General features: G+C 51.4%; 2 protein-coding genes and 3 pseudogenes across 2 annotated transcripts; all 5 read right to left on the bottom strand.

Annotated features, from left to right (window-relative positions):
* Positions 1-431: 431 nt before the first annotated feature.
* GFUS (GDP-L-fucose synthase) lies at positions 432-4,833 on the bottom strand. The gene is made up of 11 exons (XM_072329041.1): positions 4,767-4,833; positions 3,542-3,708; positions 2,928-3,042; positions 2,643-2,771; positions 2,369-2,442; positions 1,976-2,109; positions 1,801-1,865; positions 1,589-1,655; positions 1,438-1,517; positions 1,025-1,124; positions 432-937 (listed from the first exon to the last, which is right to left on the bottom strand). Exons 2-11 carry the CDS (start codon positions 3,691-3,693, stop codon positions 882-884), a joined length of 972 nt encoding a protein of 323 aa, XP_072185142.1. The 5' UTR covers positions 3,694-3,708; positions 4,767-4,833; the 3' UTR covers positions 432-881.
* Positions 4,834-8,656: 3,823 nt separating this feature from the next.
* On the bottom strand, positions 8,657-9,212 carry LOC140248717 (feather keratin 1-like; annotated as a pseudogene).
* Positions 9,213-11,671: 2,459 nt separating this feature from the next.
* On the bottom strand, positions 11,672-14,379 carry LOC140248525 (feather keratin 1-like). Its single transcript, XM_072329331.1, has 2 exons — positions 14,129-14,379; positions 11,672-11,735 (listed from the first exon to the last, which is right to left on the bottom strand). Exons 1-2 carry the CDS (start codon positions 14,377-14,379, stop codon positions 11,672-11,674), a joined length of 315 nt encoding a protein of 104 aa, XP_072185432.1.
* A 3,524-nt stretch (positions 14,380-17,903) lies between these two features.
* LOC140248535 (feather keratin 1-like) lies at positions 17,904-18,459 on the bottom strand (annotated as a pseudogene).
* A 2,202-nt stretch (positions 18,460-20,661) lies between these two features.
* Positions 20,662-21,217, bottom strand: LOC140248513 (feather keratin 1-like; annotated as a pseudogene).
* Between the last annotated feature and the right edge of the window lie 2,042 nt (positions 21,218-23,259).

Here is a 23,259-nt window from a genome sequence, read left to right as displayed (position 1 = left end):
GTGATGCTGGAACCAAGTGTAAGAGCTGGACAACGCTGGGAACCCAAACCTTACAACTCAAACCAGTTCTTGGACGGCGATGGACAACAACATGGGACATCCCCTTCTGTGGGGTTGGTGTCACCCAACGAGCACCACCAGCGGACCTGACAGTTTGGGAACAGCCATTCTAATAGTTGAGGGGCACCTTGGGGTCATAATGCCTATCTCCTCCATAGGTCCCCATGGTCCCCTTTGCACTCTCATGGCTGGTGACATCTTCGGATTGCAGTGATGATGGGTATCTACTCCATAGGGTTTCTACTCCTTGTTGACCCCATGGCATGGATTTTGGTCCCTCCAGGAGATGCTTTGCTGGAGGCTACGGCCCAGTCCCCGTGCAGCTGTGCTTCCCCATGCAGCAAAAGCAACACCAAACAGTCATCTTTGATTCCTGCGCTGCAGCAACAGCCTCAATCAGCTTCTTTATTACAACCTAATTAGTAGTGTAGTCCATTATAAGAGCTGCCAGCCCATGCCCCAGGGATGACTGTGATCAATTCAACCATAGCGTCTGCTGCTCCTGCCCCATTTGGGATCTCTCTGGGGGACAGCAGCACCTTTGGGACCCCCAATCTGCCTCCCAAAGCTCTCGGTGGGGTCTGTACCCTACAGCAGGTAGGAAGGGAGTGTTACCTGAGTAGGGTCTTTTCTACAGAAGATGCTACTTGATGATTTTTCACTATTTTTTTTCCCCCTCTCTCCTTGCAAACCCTCAAGCGTACCCAGGATCCTTGGCACCCATTTAGCTTTGGAGACATCACTTGTCAGCTCCCAAACCCCATCCTCTGCCCCAGCAAAGGATAACCCTGAGTTAAAAAGGACGCGTGTGCGCCGCTCCATCACTTCCTAGCACTGGCGTAGTTGGTGCTGAACCAGGTGCAGGTCTCCTTCACAGCTGGGAACAGAGAGATGCCATCAGTAGGATTTGAGATGGGGGACGGACAAGGGGACGACCGTGTAAGTGGCGTGCCCCCCTTCTCACCTTGTCTGAAGGGCGTGAACTGGAAGTTGGGGAGGTAGTGCCTGAGCTTGGCGTTGCTGGCCGTCTTCTTGAACTGCCCATCAGCCTTGGTTGTGTCGAACTGGGGTAAGAGGGATTAAGGGAAATGGGAATGAACGGAAGCTGAGGCGGTGAGGCTGTGCTCTGCCCCACAGCCTGGCAATAGGATGAGAGGTAACGACCTCAAGTTGAGCCAGGTTCGGGTTGGATATTAGGAAAGCTTGGTCAAACGTGGGTTGACGTTTGGTCTCTATGACCTCAGAGGTCTTTTTCAACCTTAGTGATTCTATGAGTGAGCATGGAGAGCGTTCTATGAGTAACCCATGGAGATGGGTTAATGGTTGGACTTGATGATGTTGGAGGTCTTTTCCAATCTGCCCTACACTAAAGGATACGACGAGCTCTCCCCTGAAGTCCATGGCCTCCACGATTGCTTCTGCAGCCTCTCTGATGGAGACTTCATCTTCTTCTCCCACTGTGGAGATGGTGATGAGCTGAAGTCGTTCTTTCCCCCTTTCCCTCTTCCACTTGGGATTTTGTCCTTACCTGACAAAATAATGGGCTCCACCTCCTCGTATTCCCGTAGAACCCAAATGAAGAGCCGGGCCAGATCCTATAGAGGAGTAGATGGCTCTTGGAGGACCCCAGGCCCTGAGGATCAGTGCTGCCCAGGACAACCCAGGAGGGCTCAGCCTGTGCTGAGGTCTCCCAGCCCCTTATGTCAACCCCCCCCAAGTGCTCCCCAAGGCCACACATACCAAAGAGTAGATAAACTGTCTTCGAGGCTTGCCTGTGCCCCATACAGTCAAAGCAGAGCCATCCTCTATGGGGAAAAAATGGAGAGAGGATTCATGAGCAACCCTATCAGCAAGCAAATACCCAGACCTATCAGCAAGCAAATACCCAGACCATAATATGTCCTATCACACTCACGTTTGGCCAGGTACACCTTATGGATGAGCCCTGGTAGCACGTGGCCATCCTCAATGTTGAAGTTGTCGTGAGGCCCAAAGACGTTGGTGGGGATGACGGCGGTGAAGCGACAGCCATATTGCTCAAAGTAACCCCTGGGTGATAGCATGAGCTGGGTGAGTCCCTTCCCACTCAAACTATGACTCTTGGGAGTTGTGATGTCACCCCCTGTCCAGCACAAAGCAACCCACACAGTGTCCCCAACTTGACATGACATCTCTTGGTTGCCAAGGCTCTGGATATCTCCCCATCCCCATTTAGGTGCTGTCAGCCCTGGAGTTTCCCTTTGCCCCAGTAGTTCCGGGATGCTCATAACCCTCTTGCATCAGGATGGTTCTCCCATAGCCCTCACACCTGTTTTGAACATCGATCATCCTCTTGGCATAGGAGTAGCCGAAATTGGAGCTGTGTGGTGGCCCATTGTGGATCTGGGGACAAGAGACACAATGTGAACCCAGCACAGACCACGTAGCGTATCTCAATGCAAGACATGAAGAAGTGGTGTGGTTTGAACACCTCAGGGAGGTTCAAAGTTATGCTTTGCCCATAGGCTGGATAAAGGATGGAGATCAGATAGGCCACACTAGGACCCAGCTGTGTCCCTGCAGATAGGAACGGAGATGCTCACCATGGTCTCATCAATGGGGTACGTCGTCTTGTCTGGGAAGATGCACGTGGAGAGGCAGGAGACCACCTTCTGCACCCCACACTCATACGCGGAATGCAGGACGTTGTCATTGATGTGGATGTTCCTCCTCTGGGGACACAGAGACAATTATCAGCGTCATCCACAAAAGGGGTGGTGGTACCACCAAACCCTGAACCTCACGGTGATGACTCATAGATGACTGCAAAAGCCAGAGTAAGCTCAGACAGGGCAAGGTTCTGCACGACCCACTTGCCAGGTGCTCACCCAAAAATCCAGGTTGCAGCGGATGTTTTTGAAGAGGCCCCCAACCATAGCAGCCAGGTGGATGACGTGGGTGGGTTTATGCTTCTCAAAGAGAGCTTTGGTCTCTACAGCATTCCTAGAGGGAGGAAGTCGTGGGGTTTACTGCATCAATGTCCAGACTTTTTGCCTGGGTTGCATCGAGTGAATGTGGCCTTTGGGTCTACATATAAAATATACCATTCTGTAGCTCTGTGATCTTTAAGGCCCCTTCCAACCCAACCAGTCTACGGTCCTTAAGGACCCTCCCCACCCAGCCACCCAATGATACTGTGATTTTTAAGAGCCCCTCCAACACAAGCCATAGAATCATTCCAGTTGGAAAAGACCTCCAAGGTTATCGAGTCCAACCTTCTTCCCACCCCACCATGCCCACCAAACTATGTCCCCAAGTGCCACATCCACCCTATCCCATCCCATCTAACCCAACACAACCATTCTACAGCTTAATGATCTCTAACAATCCTTCCAACCCAAAACCATTCTATTATTCTATGATCTTTAGTGCCCGTTCCATCCCAACCCGTTCTATTAACGTGTCGCGGGGGCAAAAGAAATGGATTGCTGGGGGTTCTCACGTCAAGTCGGCGTCTCTGGAGGACACGAAGACCCACTCCTCATCCGGCCTCCCTTCTCCATTGGCCACCACCTCCTGAATGGCTCTGCCCACCAAACCAGTGCCCCCAGTCACCAGGATACGTTTGGGTTTTGCTTCCAGAGCCTCCGTCATGGCTAAAGCCCTGTGCTGATGGGAGAGGGGGATGGGAGGAAGAATAAGGCAATACTCCCTTAAGGGGGGGGTACCCATAGGGACCCCCAACCTTGGGAGAAGAACCAAACTAATAAGGTTATGTTTTCAGGGTTGAAGCTGTTTCTGCATAAGCAAAGGAGAAGGAACAGAGGTGCATCTGCCAGCGATGCTCCCCCCGGGGGCAGTCAAAAACCTCATCATCTGCAATTGCTAATTAATGAAACCTGTCTGGTGCTGCCACGTGGCTACAGCAAGGCACAGCCTCCCGGAAATGGCTGCACGGCACACATCCATCCTCCTACACCCCAAAACAGAGAGCTGTACCTCCCCCCGTACAGCTCCCTGCACCCCAATCCCATGCCAGCACCTCCGCATCCCCTTCTGTATGCCAGTCCCAGAGCTGCAACCCCCATCCACACACCCCATATCCCGTGTCAGCAGCCTCAAACCTTCCCGTGCACCCCAATCCCTCCCAGCTGCACACCCCAAATCTCACTATATGTCCCCCCCTACATCTCCAATCCCATGGCTGTCCTCCTGTACCCTAACCCTAGAGCAGCACACCCCATATCAACACCACACGTCTCCCTGCAACCCCAATCCCAGAGCTCAAATCCTATATCGATACCCAAACATCTTTATGTACCCCTAATCCCATTGATGCCCCCCCGGTCCCCAGATTCATTCAGACTCCCCCCCCCCCCAGCAGCCCCTCTATTCCTTCTCATAGGTTCCCACCTTAGGGCACCCCTAGAAGCTCGCCCCACATAGGGGTCTTCCCCTCCCTCCTCTCCCACCCCCCATCTTGCGGTGCCCCCACCCCGTGGAGACCCCTCTCCCACCTCCACGTAGGACGGAGCCGGGGGATGGTGTGTGTGGGGGGGGGGAATGCTCTTCTCTACCAATCAAATCCCACTTTGAGAGGGGTACCCCCACCTGTGCCCCCATCCCCCCCTTCCCCACGAGGTGCGGCTCCCACCTCACCCCTATATCTCCATCCCACGTCGGGGTCCCCCCCCCCCTCCGAATATACGCTCTCCCACTATCCGCACCTTTTCAATTCAGGCTCCGGCTCCGCTGCAGCCGCTCTTCCTGCTGCTTACCCCCCCCCCTTACCCCATATCCCTCCCCTTCCCCGCATCGTCACAGCCGCCGCCGCTCGGATCCTCGGGAAATGCAGTCCTGCACCGAACGTCCATGTGCAAATGACACGTGCATTCGTGCACACGCACGCACAAGTGCATGGTAGCAGGCTGCAAACACCCCCCCCAACGTGCATGCACAGCCACGTATGCACCCTGAGATCTCATCTTGCTGCAGGGGAAGGGGAACTCAGGCTCCATCCCCCCCCCCCTCCCCTCTCGCAGCTGTGCAAAAGGGATTTCGATGAGCAAAGGCTTAAACCACCTTGAATGCACTTACAGAGATGATTACCGAGCAAAGCTTTCTGGTGGGTGGGGAGGAGGTTTCAAAGCCCCTCCAGCTGGCTGGTCCTGTGGGTTTTCTGCTGAGTAAAGTCACCTCTTTCAATTAATTAAAAGACTGGGACTAGTGGAGACCCAGCAAGGAAATCTCCTCCCAAGGAGACAGGAACCTCATTGTGGAGGAGTAATAGGATCTCACGGCTTTTCAGTCTAGTGGTTGAGACCTGCAAGAGGAACCGTGCCCTTTTCTTGTTGGAAATGCTGAGGAAAACCAGTTTAACCCCTTCCTGAGGGTTGTTTTTCCCCAGCACATCAAAGGATGCCACCTTGTGTTGGCTGTCCGCAGCTGGCTGAGTCCCAGCATGTCACAGAGTCATAGAATCACAGGTTGGAAAAGACTTCCAAGGTCACCAAGCCCAACCCATCCCCACCAAACCATCTCCCTAAGTGCCACATCTAAACGTATCCCCACAAGCAGGTTTGGGATGCATGCAATGAACCCATTGGGTTGGACCCTCCATGCCTTCCATGGATAGGCATTTTGGGGGGAAAGGCCTTCAAAACCACCAAGTCCAACCCCATCCCATCCACACGATGCTCACCACCCGTGTCCCCAAGTGCCACGTCTCCTTATTTCACGAACACTTCGAGGGATGCTGACTCCACCACCTCTATGGGCAGCCCGCTCCAATAGGCCACTCTTTCAAAGGAGAAACCTTCCCTATTATCCAACTCGAACCTCCCCTTCTGCATGTCTTCTCAAGATGATGCACTCATTTCACACGTGGAGTCTACAACGAGATGCTGAGGGTTGAAGCTGCTTCTCTATGCAAGAAAATCCTTCGTTTGCCCTGCAGACATCATCCCATCTTTCATCCTCCACCAGACGCCAAGCAAGCAACTCGCTTTGGTGTTTCCTGCATGTCCCCTCCACCTGCCCCAGCCCAAGCCATTGGGATGAATTGCAGCCGCATTCAAATTAGCCAAGCCAGGGAAACGAAGAAAGGCTAAAGAAGACTTTGCAGGTGCCAATGGGAGGAGAACAGCTTTCTGCTGGGAACATGGAAGAGTAATCCTGGGTAACTCATGCTTCTGCTGAGGAATTGCCACACTCAGCTGAAGCCAGAGCCCTGATCACGCCGCCGCCGTCCTGAATAACTGTGGTGCTGGGTTTCAAGATGCTAATTATGAAGCCAATTACCCAGGTAATGTTGGGGCATGAAGGAAAATCACAGGGAGAGTCGTAAACGTGCCGTGACCGCACAGGATGGGGCAGACTTGTGGCTCTGAAAATCTGGCTTTTTACATAATCTAGCAAGATCTGTCAAGCTAAGGATGAAAGCATGGAGAAGATCCTTATGCTGAGATGGCATAAAGCAGAAGGCCTTGCTTCAGGCTTGGTAGAGCTTGAGAGTCTTTGATATAGTTAGAGAACCTCTGTGTCGTCTCCATAAGGAAGCTTCCTTGTGGGTGACCTGTTTCTCCTCTTGAAGGAGAGAGGCAAGGAAAAGACCACCATGTGCCCACCATGGTCATAGATGGTCACCACGGCCGTTTTGTGACAGTTATGGAATGTTGAGGTGGCTGAGAGTCACAATGGAATCAGACACTGGGTGTGGGGTCAACCACACTCCAACCTGTAGCTTGGGAAGATGGACCTCCTCCAGCAGGTCCCTCCTGTTGTGTGCCTTGTTTGGGATCTCCTAAGGATGAAGCTTGAAGAAGGCAGTTTGGACAAGAGGACAGCCAAGGTGACATGGTCTCCAGATTCCATGGGGTTGCTGGTAGAGGATGGATGTGAGAGAAGCATGTGCTGGTCCATCCATGCTTCCAGGAGCAAGGACAGTCTGGGTGGTGGAAGACAATGTGGCTTTGAGTTCATCCCGAGTGCTCTGCGAACCCGTCTGAGCTGAGTGTACCTAAACTGAGAGGCTCTGCAGCGAGTTGAGGCTCAGACATCCTCTAACATCCCGGAGGGCTCAGCTGCTCAGGCACGTCACAAGGCTTCAAGGAGGTGAGATCTGCCCTGTTCCAGTCCAGGGGCTGACTCTGAGTTGACTGAACTCCAAAGGTGAGCAACTCTTTCTCATAAAAGCAGGTATTATGTGATTATTTTTCCCCCCCTACATCGATTAGAGTTTACTATAAAACAAACCCGACAATGGAGCACGTCTCCAGGGCTGATGAGCTGTTTGAATTAAATCACTGGATGAAAACAGTCGAACAGATCTGAGCCCATCCCAGCTCCCCTTGATTGACTCCGAGGCAGGTGATGCTTGGTTTTGATCCTAGGAAAAGGGCTTTGTTCCCAGGTATAAAAAGTTTTATCTTTGAAACGAGGCCAAACGGCAGCTGTGCAACCGAGATCTGGACTCCAGCTGCGCTGGAGAGGTTCAATTAATTTTCCTTTTGATGAATATTTCAGTTCTGCCAATTCCCCTGGAGGCTGCGAGTCTCACTCCTCAGCTCACCTGTGTTGCAGGAGCCATTTTGCACAGCAAGGATTATTGAAAGCAAAAAGAAATAACAAATTAACTTAAAAAAATAATAATAAAAATTAAAAGAAAGAAGAAAATGCAAGAGGCATCAGTGATGGCCAAGTGGCTACTTAGATATCTGCATTTGCAGTCCCAGCTTGGTAGGGTGGCACAGGGAAAGTGCTATTGTAGCAGCAATACCAGGGAGGTGAACATCCCCCTGCCCTTGGCACTGGTGAGGATGCACCTTGAGAACTGTGTTTAATTTTGGGTCCACTTGCTACAAGAAAGACATTGAGGCCTTGGATTGTGTACAGAGAAGGGCAACGAAGCTGTGAAGGGTCTGGAGCACAACTCTAACAGGGAGCGATGGAGAGAATTGGGGTTCTCCATCTGAAGAGAAAAGGAGGCTGAGGGGAGACCTCGACAACGACCTGAAAGAAGGCTGAGGTGAGGTGGGTTGTCAGCCTCCTCTCTCAGGTAAGAGCAATAGGATGAGAGGTAATGGCCTTGAACTGTGCCGGTGAAGGCTCAGGTTGGATATTATCTTTCGAGTGGTTAGGATTTGGAACAGGATGCCAAGGGAGGTGGTGGAATGTGCTGGATGTGCTCAAGAACTATGGAGATGTGGCTCTGAGAGATGTGGTCAGTGGGCAAAGTGTGAATGGGTTGCGGTTGGACTTGGTGATCTTGGAGGTCTTTCCAACATTGGGATCCTTGGTATGGGTGACCCAGGAACAATCAGTTCATGCTTGGTGGTAAGTCCTGGGTGATGTGCTGAAATACCAGCCAGTGTGCACCTGAGATGTAGTTGCTAATATCCCAGTGCAGGGTGGTTCTGGAGTCCTTTTCACCCACCCTGATGGCTTTTAGAGTCGTATCTTAGTAGTGCGTGAAGTGGGAAATCACTGTGCAGAGAAAACAAGACCAGGCAGCTGAGACATGGCATGCATGGGAAATTTATTGAGGAACACAAATGAGAAGGAAGGAGTGTGCCTTGCAGGGTGCAGGTGGTTGCTGTCATGGTGTGGGCGCAGGCCCTTAGCAGGGGTAGCGGGCTCTCCCGCCGTTGAAGCAGCCCAGGCCTCCGAAGCCGAAGCCGCCGGAGGAGATGGACACTCCCTGGGCGCTGAGGGCGCTGCCCACGGCAGCTGATGAGGAGGATCCGACGGCGGTGTTCTGGGGGAAGGAGCTGAGGATGGGTCCCGGCAGGGTGACCAGCACGGTGGAAGGCTGGATGACGACTTGGGAGTCCTGGCACTGCCTGACACAGGGCTCGTTGCAGCTGTTAGCCAGCGGGGTGGGTCCGCAGGGGCGGCAGAGGTCGTAGCAGGACATGGCTGTGGGGTGGAGGGTCCCTGGAAGAGAAGGAGTTGGGTGAGCGGGGGGTGTTGGGGGAGTCTGGGTGCAGAGGAGGGGTGGAGAGCTGGGTAAGATTGGTCAGTGGAAGAAAGGAGCAGGGTGCAGGCTCACCTGGAGGAGGACAGAGGAGAAGGTGTCAGGAGAAAGGTGTGAGGGAGCGAGGTGCAGGGCCGGCTTTTATGCTGCTGTGTGAGTGCCCGAGGGCTTGGAGAGAGCCTCTGCGCATGGCAGCATTGTGCAGCGTGCAGCTCTTGCATCACGTAGTGTTGCCTGTCATGGGTTGTGTGTTCTCCTTCCAGGAACTCTGCCTTTTCGCGTCCTTCTCTTGAGGTTGTGTCCTGTTGACAGCAGCGGCACCTTTCAAGTGAGAATATTGGAGACCAAAGGAGCGATGTTGCATGTTCGTGTCATGGCACGCGGAAGCAGTGGCCAAACACAGAAGTGAGCTGTGTTGACAGTGAGGTCATTACTCGGCACTTCTGCTATGTGCTTTGTGTCTTTGTTGTTGGTGGAGCTGCCAGTTCAAAATATCCATGGAACACTGATCTTGGCATTCTAGTTATTCTTCCTTTGAAATGATGGAACTTCCTTTTCTGAGATGAACACCCATGTTGTTCACTAAGGGAACCTAATAGGCGTATTTTCTATGATCTTCAGCAAAGTTATTCATAGTCTATTTTACCATATCCTTCTGGAGAAACTCCCCAGCATATATCCAGGCAAATACATGATATGTGGAGTGAACTGGTGGCTTCCAAGCACAATTCAAAGACTTATTCTTGTTGTAAGGATGCCGGACGTGTGTCAGATTCCGCAGTCTTCCAGTTTTGGAGCTTTTCTCTTCCATGTTGTACTAAATGATCTGGATGCAGGATTCAAATGCATACAAAAGTTTGATATGACACTGACAATTGATGAGCAGTTAACTTTCAGTATTAGGGAGGCACTGGAGAGAGCTCTTGAGTGACCCAAGGACTGGGCCATCTCCAATGTCATGAAGTTGAATAAGAGCAAGAGCTTGATTCAGCGCATGGTGTGCGGATACGTAGGAGATATTCAGGTGTTTGGAGATGAGAGATTTAAGAGCAGCCCCACTGAAAGAGATCTGAAGGTTCTGGTTGATGTCAAGATGAGTCTGTTTCAGCTTTGTGCCCTTGCAGCCAAAAGGGCTGACCGCACCCAGGGGTGCATTGAGATGAGAACTGCCAGTAGGAAAGAGCTGTGTTGTCCCCCTCTGCTCTGTGCTGGTGTGGACTTGCCTCAAGTACTGTGCTCAGCTTTGGCTTCAGCAGTTCAAGACAAGGAGAAAGATGATCCTACATAGCAGTCTACACAAGCTGGGTAGCGTTGCTGCAGCCAAAGGGATGAAGTTCAACAATAGCTAGTGCCGGGTTCTGCAGTTTGGGCACAACACCACCAGGCAATGCTGCAGGATTGGGGCAGATTGGTTGAAATACCGCATGGAGGGAATGGACCTGGGGGTATTGGCTGATGCTTGACTGAACATGAGCCAGCAATGTGCCTGTATATCCAAGAAGGCATACTGGCTTGTGTCACAACTAGTGTTGTCAGCAGGAGCAGGGAAGTCATCATCCCTCTGTACGCCACCAAGTGTAGGCTGCACCTCAAGTACTGTGTCCAGTTTTGGGCCCATTGAAGCAAGAAAGACATTGAGGCCCTGGAGTGTGTTCAGAGAAGGGCAATGAATCAGATAAGAGGTCTGGAGCACAGACCTTATGAAGAGCAGTTGAAGGAGCTGTGTTGTTTCAGTTTGAGAAGAGGAGGCTCAGGGGAGGCCTCATTGCTCTCTATAACTACCTGAAGTGAGGCTGTGATGAACTGCAGGTTGGTCTCTTCTCTCGTGTAACTGGAGATAGGACTAGAGGGAATGGCTTCCAGCTGCACCTGGGGAGGTTCAGGCTGGACGTTAGGAAATACTGCTTCTCTGAATCACTGTTCAGGCAGGGGAATGGGCTGCCCAGGGCAGCGATGGAGTCACCAACCCTGCAAGTGTTCAAGGAATGTTTGGACGTTGTGCTGAGGGACATGGTTTAGTGAGATCTGTAGGTGTTGGGTTGGACTGGGTGATGCTGTGGGTCTTTTCCAACCTTGGTGATTCTATGACCCTATGATTCTATGAATGTATGAGATTGTGGACAGCCTGCTATTTCTGACTGGACTTCAGCAGTGCAATTGTACTATTTGTCTTTCTTTGTAAAAGAGTATGTAATATGAGATGAGATGAATGCTGTCTTGTAGCCACCAGCGCTTTTGTTGGTGACATGGTTGTGACAGAAGGTTTTGGGGCCCTTTGGACACAAGATGTTTATTTGTAGAGCCATAGCTTTGTAGTGTCTGAAGTGGAATGTGCATTAAGAAAAGGAATGAAGACGAGGAATCTCAAGTTGCCATGCGTGAGAATTTATTGTGAAAAATAGTGTAAAGGAAGGATCTACTTTGAGATCACAAGAAGAAAAGACACAATTTCAAGTGCAAAGAAAGTAGAAAGATACTGCACTCTTGTTCCCAGACAGCATGGTCTGATGTTGTTTCAGGCTTTCATGTATTGTGCCCTGAGAAGAGCCATGGTTGCTGATGCCATGTGCTGTCATCAGTGGCACAGAGGAGCGTCGTGAGTGCTTGAGGCGCCTTGCAGGGTGCAGGTGGTTGCTGTCATGGTGTGGGCGCAGGCCCTTAGCAGGGGTAGCGGGCTCTCCCGCCGTTGAAGCAGCCCAGGCCTCCGAAGCCGAAGCCGCCGGAGGAGATGGACACTCCCTGGGCGCTGAGGGCGCTGCCCACGGCAGCTGATGAGGAGGATCCGACGGCGGTGTTCTGGGGGAAGGAGCTGAGGATGGGTCCTTTTCGCGTCCTTCTCTTGACGTTGTGTCCTGTTGACAGCAGCGGCACCTTTCAAGTGAGAATATTGGAGGCCAAAGGAGCGATGTTGCATGTTCGTGTCATGGCACGCGGAAGCAGTGTCCAAACACAGAAGGGAGCTGTGCTGACAGTGAGGTCATCGCTCAGCACTTGTGCTATGCGCATTTTGCCTTTGTTGTTGGAGGAGTTGCCAATTCCAAATATCCACAGAAGCCTGGTCTGGGCGTTCTGGGTATCCTGCTTTGGAGATGATGGCACTTCCTTTGAGGAGAACATCAACAGTTGCGTTCAAGAAGCAAAACTAATAGACTTAATTTCTATGAACTTGAGCAAAGGTTTTGGTCCAGTTTTTCTCCATATCCTTCTGCAGAAAATGTCCAGCGCATAGCTAGTGATATACAAGATGTGTTGAGTGCACTGTTGGCTTCACAGGCGAACTCAAAGGCTTTTTTCCACGGTGGTTACATCAGGCAGGTGGACAATCAGGCTTGGGATTCCCCAGAGCTCCATGTTCTGGTCTGTTCTCTTTATGTTTTACTGAGTGTTCTTGATAAAGGACTTGAATATGTACGGGGTAAGAAGTTTGTGGATGACAGGAACTCGGGAAGAGCTGTTGACCCTCTCAGGATTAGGAAGACCTTGAAGAGAGCTTTTGAGATACCAAAGGGCTGGGCCATCACCAATGGCATGAAGTTGAACAAGAGGATGTTCTGGATTTTTCACCTGATTTCGGAATACCCTGGAAATTTGAGGATTTTGGGATGAGAGACTTAAAAGCAGATCAAGAAAAAGAGATCCTGTTGTTCTGTTTGATGGCAAGATGAACCTGAGTCAGAGGTGTGCCCTGGCAGACAAAAGGTCTTTCCATATGCATAAAGTGTAATGAGCCCCACACTGCCAGTGGGAGATGGAAAGAGATTATCCCGCTCTGCTTTGTGCTGCTCTGGCCTCATCTCAAGTACAGTATTGTGTTTTGACTTCAATAGTACAAAAAGGACATGAAATTCTTGAGCACTGTCCAAAGGAGGCCTTCCAAGGTGGTATAAGGTCTGTAGGAACTGAATTTCTGTGTTTTGTTCAGCAAAGAGGAGACTAATGGGAAACTTCATGGCATCCTACAGCACGTCAAAGGGGTGAGGAAGGGCAGCTCTGCTGTCTGGAAGGAACAGGTCCTGTAGGAAGAGCATGGAACTGCATCAGGGGAGGGTCAAGTTGGAAGTAAGGGAGAGGTTCTGCACCTGAGGGTGTAGTGCATGCAACAGCTTCACCAGGGCAGCACTCAAGCACAAAGGCTGCAAGAGATCCAGAAACACAGGACAATGCCTTCAGGTCCACCATTTAATTTTAAAGGACTGAATTGTGGAGGCATGAGTTGGATTCAGTTACCCTTGTGGATCACTTTCAGCATTGTTGGGTAGTCTCTGACTGCTCTGAATTTGTTCCCTCCCTGAGCTCATCAAATCTCATTAGCAGCCTTTAGCTCTCGTCTTATCCTCTGGGTGTGCTACATGGCAGGCTGGTGCCCACTGATGTTGGAAGGCTGTAGCTGGGAGAAAAGAGGCTGCCTGTTCTGTGCCATGCCAGCTTGGGGCCCTCCTTGTAGCTATCCAAGTGGGCAGGGAGGGCTGTTAGTGAGAGCACGATGCTGTCCTCTCATGCCTCTCATACAGGGCTAGTAAGCTCTGTCATGTTGTATGAGAGAGGATGGGAAGAAGAGCCTCAGCGTGCCCAAATTTTTTGAGTTGGTGTAGATACTTTATAATATGATGAAGGACGTTTCCTAGCCACGAAAGCACTTGTTGGTGATGTGGTTGCAAGAGGAGGTCCTGGGGCTCTTTTGTAGCCATCATATTCATTTGTAGAGCCATGGCTTTGGAGTAGGTGAAGTGGGAAGTGCCTCATGCAAAGAAATGAAGAGGAGGAATCTGAGTCTGGCATGCAGGAGAACTTTATTGAGAGAAACACTCTGAAAGGAAGGATCCACTTGGTGATCACCAGTGGAACGAACATAATAATTTCAAGTGCAAAGAAAGAAGAAAGTTAAAGTGGTCATGTTCCCAGAGAACATGGGCTGATGTTGTTCACAGTTCTCTGTTTCATGAGGAGGAGGATAGGAGCTCTGGCTGCTGATGCAATGTGCTGCCATCAGTGGCACAGAGGAGAGTGGTGAGTACGTGATGCGCCTTGCAGGGTGCAGGTGGTTGCTGTCATGGTGTGGGCGCAGGCCCTTAGCAGGGGTAGCGGGCTCTCCCGCCGTTGAAGCAGCCCAGGCCTCCGAAGCCGAAGCCGCCGGAGGAGATGGACACTCCCTGGGCGCTGAGGGCGCTGCCCACGGCAGCTGATGAGGAGGATCCGACGGCGGTGTTCTGGGGGAAGGAGCTGAGGATGGGTCCCGGCAGGGTGACCAGCACGGTGGAAGGCTGGATGACGACTTGGGAGTCCTGGCACTGCCTGACACAGGGCTCGTTGCAGCTGTTAGCCAGCGGGGTGGGTCCGCAGGGGCGGCAGAGGTCGTAGCAGGACATGGCTGTGGGGTGGAGGGTCCCTGGGAGAGAAGGAGTTGGGTGAGCGGGGGGAGATGGGGAGTCTGGGTGCAGAGGAAGGTTGGAGAGCTGGGTAATATTGGTCAGTGGAAGAAAGGAGCAGGGTGCAGGCTCACCTGGAGGAGCACAGAGGAGAAGGTGTCAGGAGAAGGGTGTGAGGGAGCGAGGTGCAGGGCCGGCTTTTATGCTGCTGTGTGAGTGCCTGAGGGCTTGGAGAGAGCCTCTGCGCATGGCAGCATTGTGCAGCGTGCAGCTCTTGCATGCCAAAAGTTGACCAGTCATGAGATGATGTGTTTGTGTTCTCCCGCAACGCTTCCTTTTTCTTTCGTTCTCTCGTGGTTGTGTTCCTTTGACCCGGTCAGCATTTTTGAGTCTGACTGTTGTTATGAGGAAGGTGCACGCTGTGGAAGTGTAAGGAAGGCTTTCCAAAACTTTGGAGGAGTGATGGGATCTCCTTAGTGATGCCATCCTGTGCTACTCATGCTGTCGTGTTTGTGTTTGCTCTGTGAGGTGCAGACCCCATTCCTGGCATCCTTTGAGGGCTGTTCTGTGATTCTCAGGTGTGTTTGCCTTCAGACGCTGCTGGTTGCACTGCACTGCACTCCCTGCCTGCCTTCCACTGAATTTGCTTTCCTTGAGCTCAGCTGTTGTCTTCTGCACTGGGTGTGTTGTGTCAACATCTCGGCTCCCCTTTTGCTTCAAAAGCTGCGTTTTGAAGACAGGAGGCAGCCTGCTTTGTGCAGTTCCAGCTTTGGACCTTTCATGGTGGTTTTAGTAGATTCAGACAGAGGAGGGCAATGTGTGGAGTTGAGATTTTGGGGTCTTTTATTGGTTTTGGTGTTAATGGGTTATGGAGCCTTGAGCCACTTCATGACGTGCTCAAACACAGAGCGTTAGAGTGCAGGGCATGCCCTGATTCAGCTGAGGTGAGCGCTTTGTGGTTTGGTGCTGAGGTGAGCAGCCCTTGAATTGCTGAGGAAGATGCAGCAAAGGAGAAAGAGGGGCTGTTCAACTGGATGTGCCTGAGTGTGTGAGGCCTGATGGGTGTCAGCCAGGAGCGCTGAGGGAGCTGTGTGGAGTGGGTGCAGAGGAGGGACACAGAGAAGAGCACAGGGCTGGAGTAGCTCTGCTGTGAAGGAAGGCTGATGGAGTTGGGCTTGTTCAGCATGGAGAAGAGTTGGCTCCAGAGAGACCTCGCTGTGGCCTTTCAGTACAGGCAGGAGGAGAACCAGCTTTTTACATGGTCTGATTGAGATGGGATATTTTAACAGGAAGAGGAGAAATTTGGTTTAGGTGTATGGAAGAGATTCTTGACTCAGGCAGTGTTAAGGCCCTGGCACAGGCTGTTCTGTCAACCTGTTGGTAATTTATCCTTGGTGGAGTTCAAGGACGGGCCCTGGTCAGCATGACTCAGTGGTGGGCCATCCGCCCAGAGAAGGGATAATGGTTACGAGTCCTTCCAACCTTCACAGTTCCATACTACTCTATTTGTATGATTTGATATGCCATACTCATCCAGAAGCTGAGCCAGTATGGCGTAGACAAGAAGAGATCATGGTGAAGTGAATGAGCTGCTGGCTGAAAGGCCAGGGCCCAGAGCCTCATGATGAGGGTACCAGGTGCACTTGGAGGTAAGTTCCTCACGCTTACCCCATGGTGGACTCTTATGGATCCTGTCTCAGTGCTGCGAGCTACTCTTGTGTCACGTAATGTCACACGTCATGTGGTATGTGTTGTTCTTCCAGCAGCTCTGCCTTTTTGCATCCTATTCTTGATGACGTGCCCATTTGGCACTGGTGGCACGTTCCAAGTCCTGGATGCAAAAGGAGCCAATATGAGGATTCATGTCTGGACACGTGCAAGGAATGGGCGAAGACTCCCAGAGGAGCAGTGTTGACAGTGAGGTTGTGTCTTGGCACTTGTGCAATAGGCTTTGTGTTCTTGGTGCTAGACAAAGCCTGGTGTGGGCATTCTAGGTATTCTGGTTTTGAAATGATGGCACTTCCTTTTCTGAGGCCAATACCCATATTGTTCATTAAGGAGGAAATTAACAGGCGTAATTTCTATGGTCTTCAGCAAAGTTATTCATGGTGTTTTTCACCATATCCTTCTAGTGAAATTATCTAGCAAGTATGTAGGCAGAGACATAATGCGTTGAGTGAACTGGTGCACTGGAAGTCTGTATCAACAGGTTTAATTAGAAGTGGTTCTGTCAGGCTGGTGGCCAGTCAGGTGTTGGACTGATCTGAGCTGGATTTTTGGGCTGTTTTCTCCCATGTTTTGCTGAATGATATGAATGCAGGACTTGAATTCATACAGATTAACAAGTCTGTAGATGTAAACTACAGAGAAGCAGTAGACTCTCTCAGGATTAGGGAGGCCTTGGAGAGAGCTCTTGAGAGACCATAGGGCTGGGCCATCGCCAACGGCATGAAGGTGAACAAGAGGATGTGGATTCTGCACCTGATTGCAGAATGCCCTGGACATTTGAGGATCTGGAGAAAAGAGATTTCAAAGCAGCTCCTCCAAAAGAGCTCCGGAGTTTCTGGTTGATGTCAGGTTGGATCTGAGTCAGTGCTGAGTCAGTCCCAGAAGTGCTGACCATTCCCTATTGTATATCGGGCCCAGCGCTGCTAGCAGAAGAGAGAAGGGATTGTCCCCCTTTTCTCTGTGCTGTTCCAGCTTCACCTCAAGTCTTGTTTTGACTTCAGCACTGCAAGAAGGATGTGAAATTCTTGTCTAGAGTCCTAAGGAGGGACAGAAAGAGGTTTTAAGGTCTGAAGGAACCAAAGTTCCTTGGTTTGTTGAGGAAAGCAGAGACTGATGGCATCCCTGATATTGGCCTGCAGCTTCTCACAGGGGAGAGGAAGGGCAGCTCTGCTGTCTGTGGACTGGAACAGGTCCTGTGGGAATAGCATGGAGCTGCATCAGGGGAGGTCAGGTGGAAAGTTAGGGAAAGGTTCTGCACCAGAGACAGACATGAAGACAATACTGATAAAGGATTCTGTGACCATGTTTGTTGTAAAGATGAGAGAATCTTTCCTGTGATGAAAGGAATCTTCTTCCCATCAAAGCTTATGTTGGTGACATGGTTGCGAGAGGAGGTCTTAGGGCCCTTTTGTGGCACACTGGATGATTTCTAGAGCCATGTCTCTCTAGTGGGCGAAGTGGGAATGGAACTGTGTGAAGGAATGAAGAGGAGGAATCTGAGGCTGGCATGCAGGAGAACTTTATTTTGAGAAACACAATGAAAGGAAGGATCCACCTGGTGATCACCAGTGGAAGGAGCATGATTTCAAGTGCAAAGAAAGAAGAAAGTTAAAGTGGTCATGTTCCCAGACAGCATGGGCTGACGATGCTCCCTGCTTCAATGTTTAGAACCATGAGAAGAGGAGCCATGGCTGCTGATGCCATGTGCTGCCATCAGTGGCACAGAGGAGCGTGGTGAGTGCACGAGGCGCCTTGCAGGGTGCAGGTGGTTGCTGTCATGCTGTGGGCGCAGGCCCTTAGCAGGGGTAGCGGGCTCTCCCGCCGTTGAAGCAGCCCAGGCCTCCGAAGCCGAAGCCGCCGGAGGAGATGGACACTCCCTGGGCGCTGAGGGCGCTGCCCACGGCAGCTGATGAGGAGGATCCGACGGCGGTGTTCTGGGGGAAGGAGCTGAGGATGGGTCCCGGCAGGGTGACCAGCACGGTGGAAGGCTGGATGACGACTTGGGAGTCCTGGCACTGCCTGACACAGGGCTCGTTGCAGCTGTTAGCCAGCGGGGTGGGTCCGCAGGGGCGGCAGAGGTCGTAGCAGGACATGGCTGTGGGGTGGAGGGTCCCTGGGAGAGAAGGAGTTGGGTGAGCGGAGGGTGTTGGGGGAGTCAATGAGCAGAGGAGGGGTGGAGAGCTGGGTAAGATTGGTCAGTGGAAGAAAGGAGCAGGGTGCAGGCTCACCTGGAGGAGGACAGAGGAGAAGGTGTCAGGAGAAGGGTGTGAGGGAGTGAGGTGCAGGGCCGGCTTTTATGCTGCTGTGTTAGTGCCCGAGGGCTTGGAGAGAGCCTCTGCGCATGGCAGCATTGTGCAGCGTGCAACTCTTGCATGCCTAAAGTTGACCAGTCATGAGATGATGTGTTTGTGTCTTCCCGCAGTGCTTCCTATTTCTTTCCTTCTCTTGTGGTTGTGTTCCTTTGACCCTGTCGGCGCTGTTCAAGTGGGAATGGTATTTCAGTCAGTGCATGCTGAAAGTGTGAGTGGTGTTTATCAGGACTGAGGTCACCGCGTGGCTTTTGTGCGTGGTGGTTTGTGGCTCTATGAGGTGGGTACCGCATCTCCTGGTGTCCTTAGTAAGCTGCTTCAGGCTTCCCAGCTGTGCCTGTTCTGCTTGATCCACTCGAATCCCATTCCCTCTTTCCTTGCTTTCATCCCGCCTCACAAGGTGTTCTTCAACCTTTCTCCCTATCCTGGATATGCTGCATATGCTACCCATCTTCCTCATGTCTTGTAAGGCCCTATCAGTTGGTCCTGTAAGGTCATTTTGTATGTGAATACTTCCTGATAAATGGAAGAGTCTCATCCCACTCTTGCCTTCAAGAAATGAAGAAGGAAGCCATGAGAAACTTCAGGCTGGTCGACCTGATATTTGTCACTAGCATGGAGGTGAAGGAAATCTCCCTTAAAGCCATAGATTTACAGAGCCACCTCAGTTTCTTCTACATTGGTCCAGTGATGGATGATGGGAAGCAGTGGCAGTTGACTGTCTTGACTTTGGTCAAGGCATAGGAACTTCCTCTCATGTCATGATTCCAGAGAAACTGTCAAAGTGGATTCTGAGGTGGGCTTGAAAGTGGATGGATGCAACAGTCCAGTGGAATGTTGTGAATGTGTCAAGACTTGGTAGTGCAGACAGCACAGCACAACATCGGGAAAGAAAACCTGGGTGATGGTAGTGATCCCAGAGAGTTTGTGAATGCTAGAAGATGGGAAGGTGCAGCTAATGACCCATGTGAACAGCCCACCTTTGTGAGGGATGTGGGGAGGCTGGGTGGTGTGTCAGAGAGAGACATCTTGAAGCAGCAGAAGGGCAAAGTGAAGTCCTGCAGTTGGAAACGGTAACACAGAATAATACAAATCAGAGCGTGGGAGCCAGCTTTGCTGAGGAAGACCTGGTGTTGCTGTTGGTGAGCAAGGTGATGGTGAGGCAGCAAAAGAGTCTCCCGTTCTCTAGAAGGCCATTGGGAAGAGCATCGCTAGCACACTGGAGGATGTATTCCTTGAGTTCTGTTCCAAAATGATGGTTCAGGTTAAAGTTTCTTAGATGGAAGACATGCATGGATACAGTGGAGCAATTCCAGTGCAAGGCTATGCCAGTGCTGATGGGCCTGGAGCCTCCTTAGGATGTGGAGAAGCTGAGAGAGCACGCAGTTTTGAACCAGGAATCAAGGGTGTTCTCGGCAAATCTTATCATTGTGTATAAATCCTGGATGTTAAGGGGAGGATGAAAAGGGAGCCAGCACCTTTGCATCACTGTCGGCTGGCAGGACAAAGTACAGTGGGCAGCACTGAATGTGAACCTTCCTTGGCTGAGAAAGGGAGCTCTTTCCATTGTGAGGAGGACAAGCAGTGAACAGCTCACCCAGCAGAATCATTTGTGCAGTCCTTTCAGGCACTGAAGGTCTGACTGGATGGGTTCCTTGTCTGACAGCTGTACCTGAGTGTGCTTGAGCAGGGCAGTTGTTCTGCGTGGTCACTGCAAGTTCCCTAAGAGGTAAATGATTCTGTGACTGTGCTTTGTTTGTCATGGAGGGAGAATCCTGATGGGGTGTGCAGCCATGGAGAGGTGGTTTCAGAGGGCATGGGCAGAAGTACCTTGGTGTGCCCAGAAACTGATTGTTCAACCACAGGTGTTGTGTGATGAGCTGGAAGCCCAGTTGATGCCCCAGCTGTCCTTGCCGGTACCATCCTTGTCAGGGGAGGTTATGGGTCCCATTTGGACCCACCATAAACTGCTCTTGAGCCATGTCTTTGTAGTGGGAGAAGCGTGAAGGGCATTTGCTGAGTAAAGAAGGAGGAGAAATCTGAGTCTGGCATGCAAGAGAACTTTATTGTGGAAAATACATGAGAAGGAAGGAACACCAAGAGAAAAATCAATGTCTGCAAGTGCGTGTAGCATGACCATCAGCGTCCTTCCAGAGAAAGAAGAGGATTCAGAGAAGAACCACCTGAGTGCTTGAGGCGCCTTGCAGGGTGCAGGTGGTTGCTGTCATGGTGTGGGCGCAGGCCCTTAGCAGGGGTAGCGGGCTCTCCCGCCGTTGAAGCAGCCCAGGCCTCCGAAGCCGAAGCCGCCGGAGGAGATGGACACTCCCTGGGCGCTGAGGGCGCTGCCCACGGCAGCTGATGAGGAGGATCCGACGGCGGTGTTCTGGGGGAAGGAGCTGAGGATGGGTCCCGGCAGGGTGACCAGCACGGTGGAAGGCTGGATGACGACTTGGGAGTCCTGGCACTGCCTGACACAGGGCTCGTTGCAGCTGTTAGCCAGCGGGGTGGGTCCGCAGGGGCGGCAGAGGTCGTAGCAGGACATGGCTGTGGGGTGGAGGGTCCCTGGAAGAGAAGGAGTTGGGTGAGCGGGGGGTGTTGGGGGAGTCTGGGTGCAGAGGAGGGGTGGAGAGCTGGGTAAGATTGGTCAGTGGAAGAAAGGAGCAGGGTGCAGGCTCACCTGGAGGAGGACAGAGGAGAAGGTGTCAGGAGAAAGGTGTGAGGGAGCGAGGTGCAGGGCCGGCTTTTATGCTGCTGTGTGAGTGCCCGAGGGCTTGGAGAGAGCCTCTGCGCATGGCAGCATTGTGCAGCGTGCAGCTCTTGCATCACGTAGTGTTGCCTGTCATGGGTTGTGTGTTCTCCTTCCAGGAACTCTGCCTTTTCGCGTCCTTCTCTTGAGGTTGTGTCCTGTTGACAGCAGCGGCACCTTTCAAGTGAGAATATTGGAGACCAAAGGAGCGATGTTGCATGTTCGTGTCATGGCACGCGGAAGCAGTGGCCAAACACAGAAGTGAGCTGTGTTGACAGTGAGGTCATTACTCGGCACTTCTGCTATGTGCTTTGTGTCTTTGTTGTTGGTGGAGCTGCCAGTTCAAAATATCCATGGAACACTGATCTTGGCATTCTAGTTATTCTTCCTTTGAAATGATGGAACTTCCTTTTCTGAGATGAACACCCATGTTGTTCACTAAGGGAACCTAATAGGCGTATTTTCTATGATCTTCAGCAAAGTTATTCATAGTCTATTTTACCATATCCTTCTGGAGAAACTCCCCAGCATATATCCAGGCAAATACATGATATGTGGAGTGAACTGGTGGCTTCCAAGCACAATTCAAAGACTTATTCTTGTTGTAAGGATGCCGGACGTGTGTCAGATTCCGCAGTCTTCCAGTTTTGGAGCTTTTCTCTTCCATGTTGTACTAAATGATCTGGATGCAGGATTCAAATGCATACAAAAGTTTGATATGACACTGACAATTGATGAGCAGTTAACTTTCAGTATTAGGGAGGCACTGGAGAGAGCTCTTGAGTGACCCAAGGACTGGGCCATCTCCAATGTCATGAAGTTGAATAAGAGCAAGAGCTTGATTCAGCGCATGGTGTGCGGATACGTAGGAGATATTCAGGTGTTTGGAGATGAGAGATTTAAGAGCAGCCCCACTGAAAGAGATCTGAAGGTTCTGGTTGATGTCAAGATGAGTCTGTTTCAGCTTTGTGCCCTTGCAGCCAAAAGGGCTGACCGCACCCAGGGGTGCATTGAGATGAGAACTGCCAGTAGGAAAGAGCTGTGTTGTCCCCCTCTGCTCTGTGCTGGTGTGGACTTGCCTCAAGTACTGTGCTCAGCTTTGGCTTCAGCAGTTCAAGACAAGGAGAAAGATGATCCTACATAGCAGTCTACACAAGCTGGGTAGCGTTGCTGCAGCCAAAGGGATGAAGTTCAACAATAGCTAGTGCCGGGTTCTGCAGTTTGGGCACAACACCACCAGGCAATGCTGCAGGATTGGGGCAGATTGGTTGAAATACCGCATGGAGGGAATGGACCTGGGGGTATTGGCTGATGCTTGACTGAACATGAGCCAGCAATGTGCCTGTATATCCAAGAAGGCATACTGGCTTGTGTCACAACTAGTGTTGTCAGCAGGAGCAGGGAAGTCATCATCCCTCTGTACGCCACCAAGTGTAGGCTGCACCTCAAGTACTGTGTCCAGTTTTGGGCCCATTGAAGCAAGAAAGACATTGAGGCCCTGGAGTGTGTTCAGAGAAGGGCAATGAATCAGATAAGAGGTCTGGAGCACAGACCTTATGAAGAGCAGTTGAAGGAGCTGTGTTGTTTCAGTTTGAGAAGAGGAGGCTCAGGGGAGGCCTCATTGCTCTCTATAACTACCTGAAGTGAGGCTGTGATGAACTGCAGGTTGGTCTCTTCTCTCGTGTAACTGGAGATAGGACTAGAGGGAATGGCTTCCAGCTGCACCTGGGGAGGTTCAGGCTGGACGTTAGGAAATACTGCTTCTCTGAATCACTGTTCAGGCAGGGGAATGGGCTGCCCAGGGCAGCGATGGAGTCACCAACCCTGCAAGTGTTCAAGGAATGTTTGGACGTTGTGCTGAGGGACATGGTTTAGTGAGATCTGTAGGTGTTGGGTTGGACTGGGTGATGCTGTGGGTCTTTTCCAACCTTGGTGATTCTATGACCCTATGATTCTATGAATGTATGAGATTGTGGACAGCCTGCTATTTCTGACTGGACTTCAGCAGTGCAATTGTACTATTTGTCTTTCTTTGTAAAAGAGTATGTAATATGAGATGAGATGAATGCTGTCTTGTAGCCACCAGCGCTTTTGTTG

This window comes from Excalfactoria chinensis, chromosome 2 (assembly GCF_039878825.1).
Source record: "Excalfactoria chinensis isolate bCotChi1 chromosome 2, bCotChi1.hap2, whole genome shotgun sequence".
Taxonomy (NCBI): domain Eukaryota; kingdom Metazoa; phylum Chordata; class Aves; order Galliformes; family Phasianidae; genus Excalfactoria; species Excalfactoria chinensis.
This window is presented reverse-complemented; position numbering and strand designations above follow the sequence as displayed.

What these genes read in the sequence shown, in the direction of transcription:
- GFUS (XM_072329041.1), bottom strand. Translation starts at nt 3,693, where the DNA reads ATGACGGAGGCTCTGGAAGCAAAACCCAAACGTATCCTGGTGACTGGG. An exon ending in ATGATCGATGTTCAAAACAG is followed by an intron (nt 2,110 to 2,368) that starts GTGTGAGGGCTA and finishes GCTATCACCCAG; the next exon opens with GGGTTACTTTGAGCAATATG. An exon ending in TAAGGTGTACCTGGCCAAAC is followed by an intron (nt 1,866 to 1,975) that starts GTGAGTGTGATA and finishes TTTTCCCCATAG; the next exon opens with AGGATGGCTCTGCTTTGACT.
- LOC140248525 (XM_072329331.1), bottom strand. Translation starts at nt 14,379, where the DNA reads ATGTCCTGCTACGACCTCTGCCGCCCCTGCGGACCCACCCCGCTGGCT. An exon ending in TCCGGCGGCTTCGGCTTCGG is followed by an intron (nt 11,736 to 14,128) that starts AGGCCTGGGCTG and finishes GTCCATCTCCTC; the next exon opens with CGGCGGCTTCGGCTTCGGAG.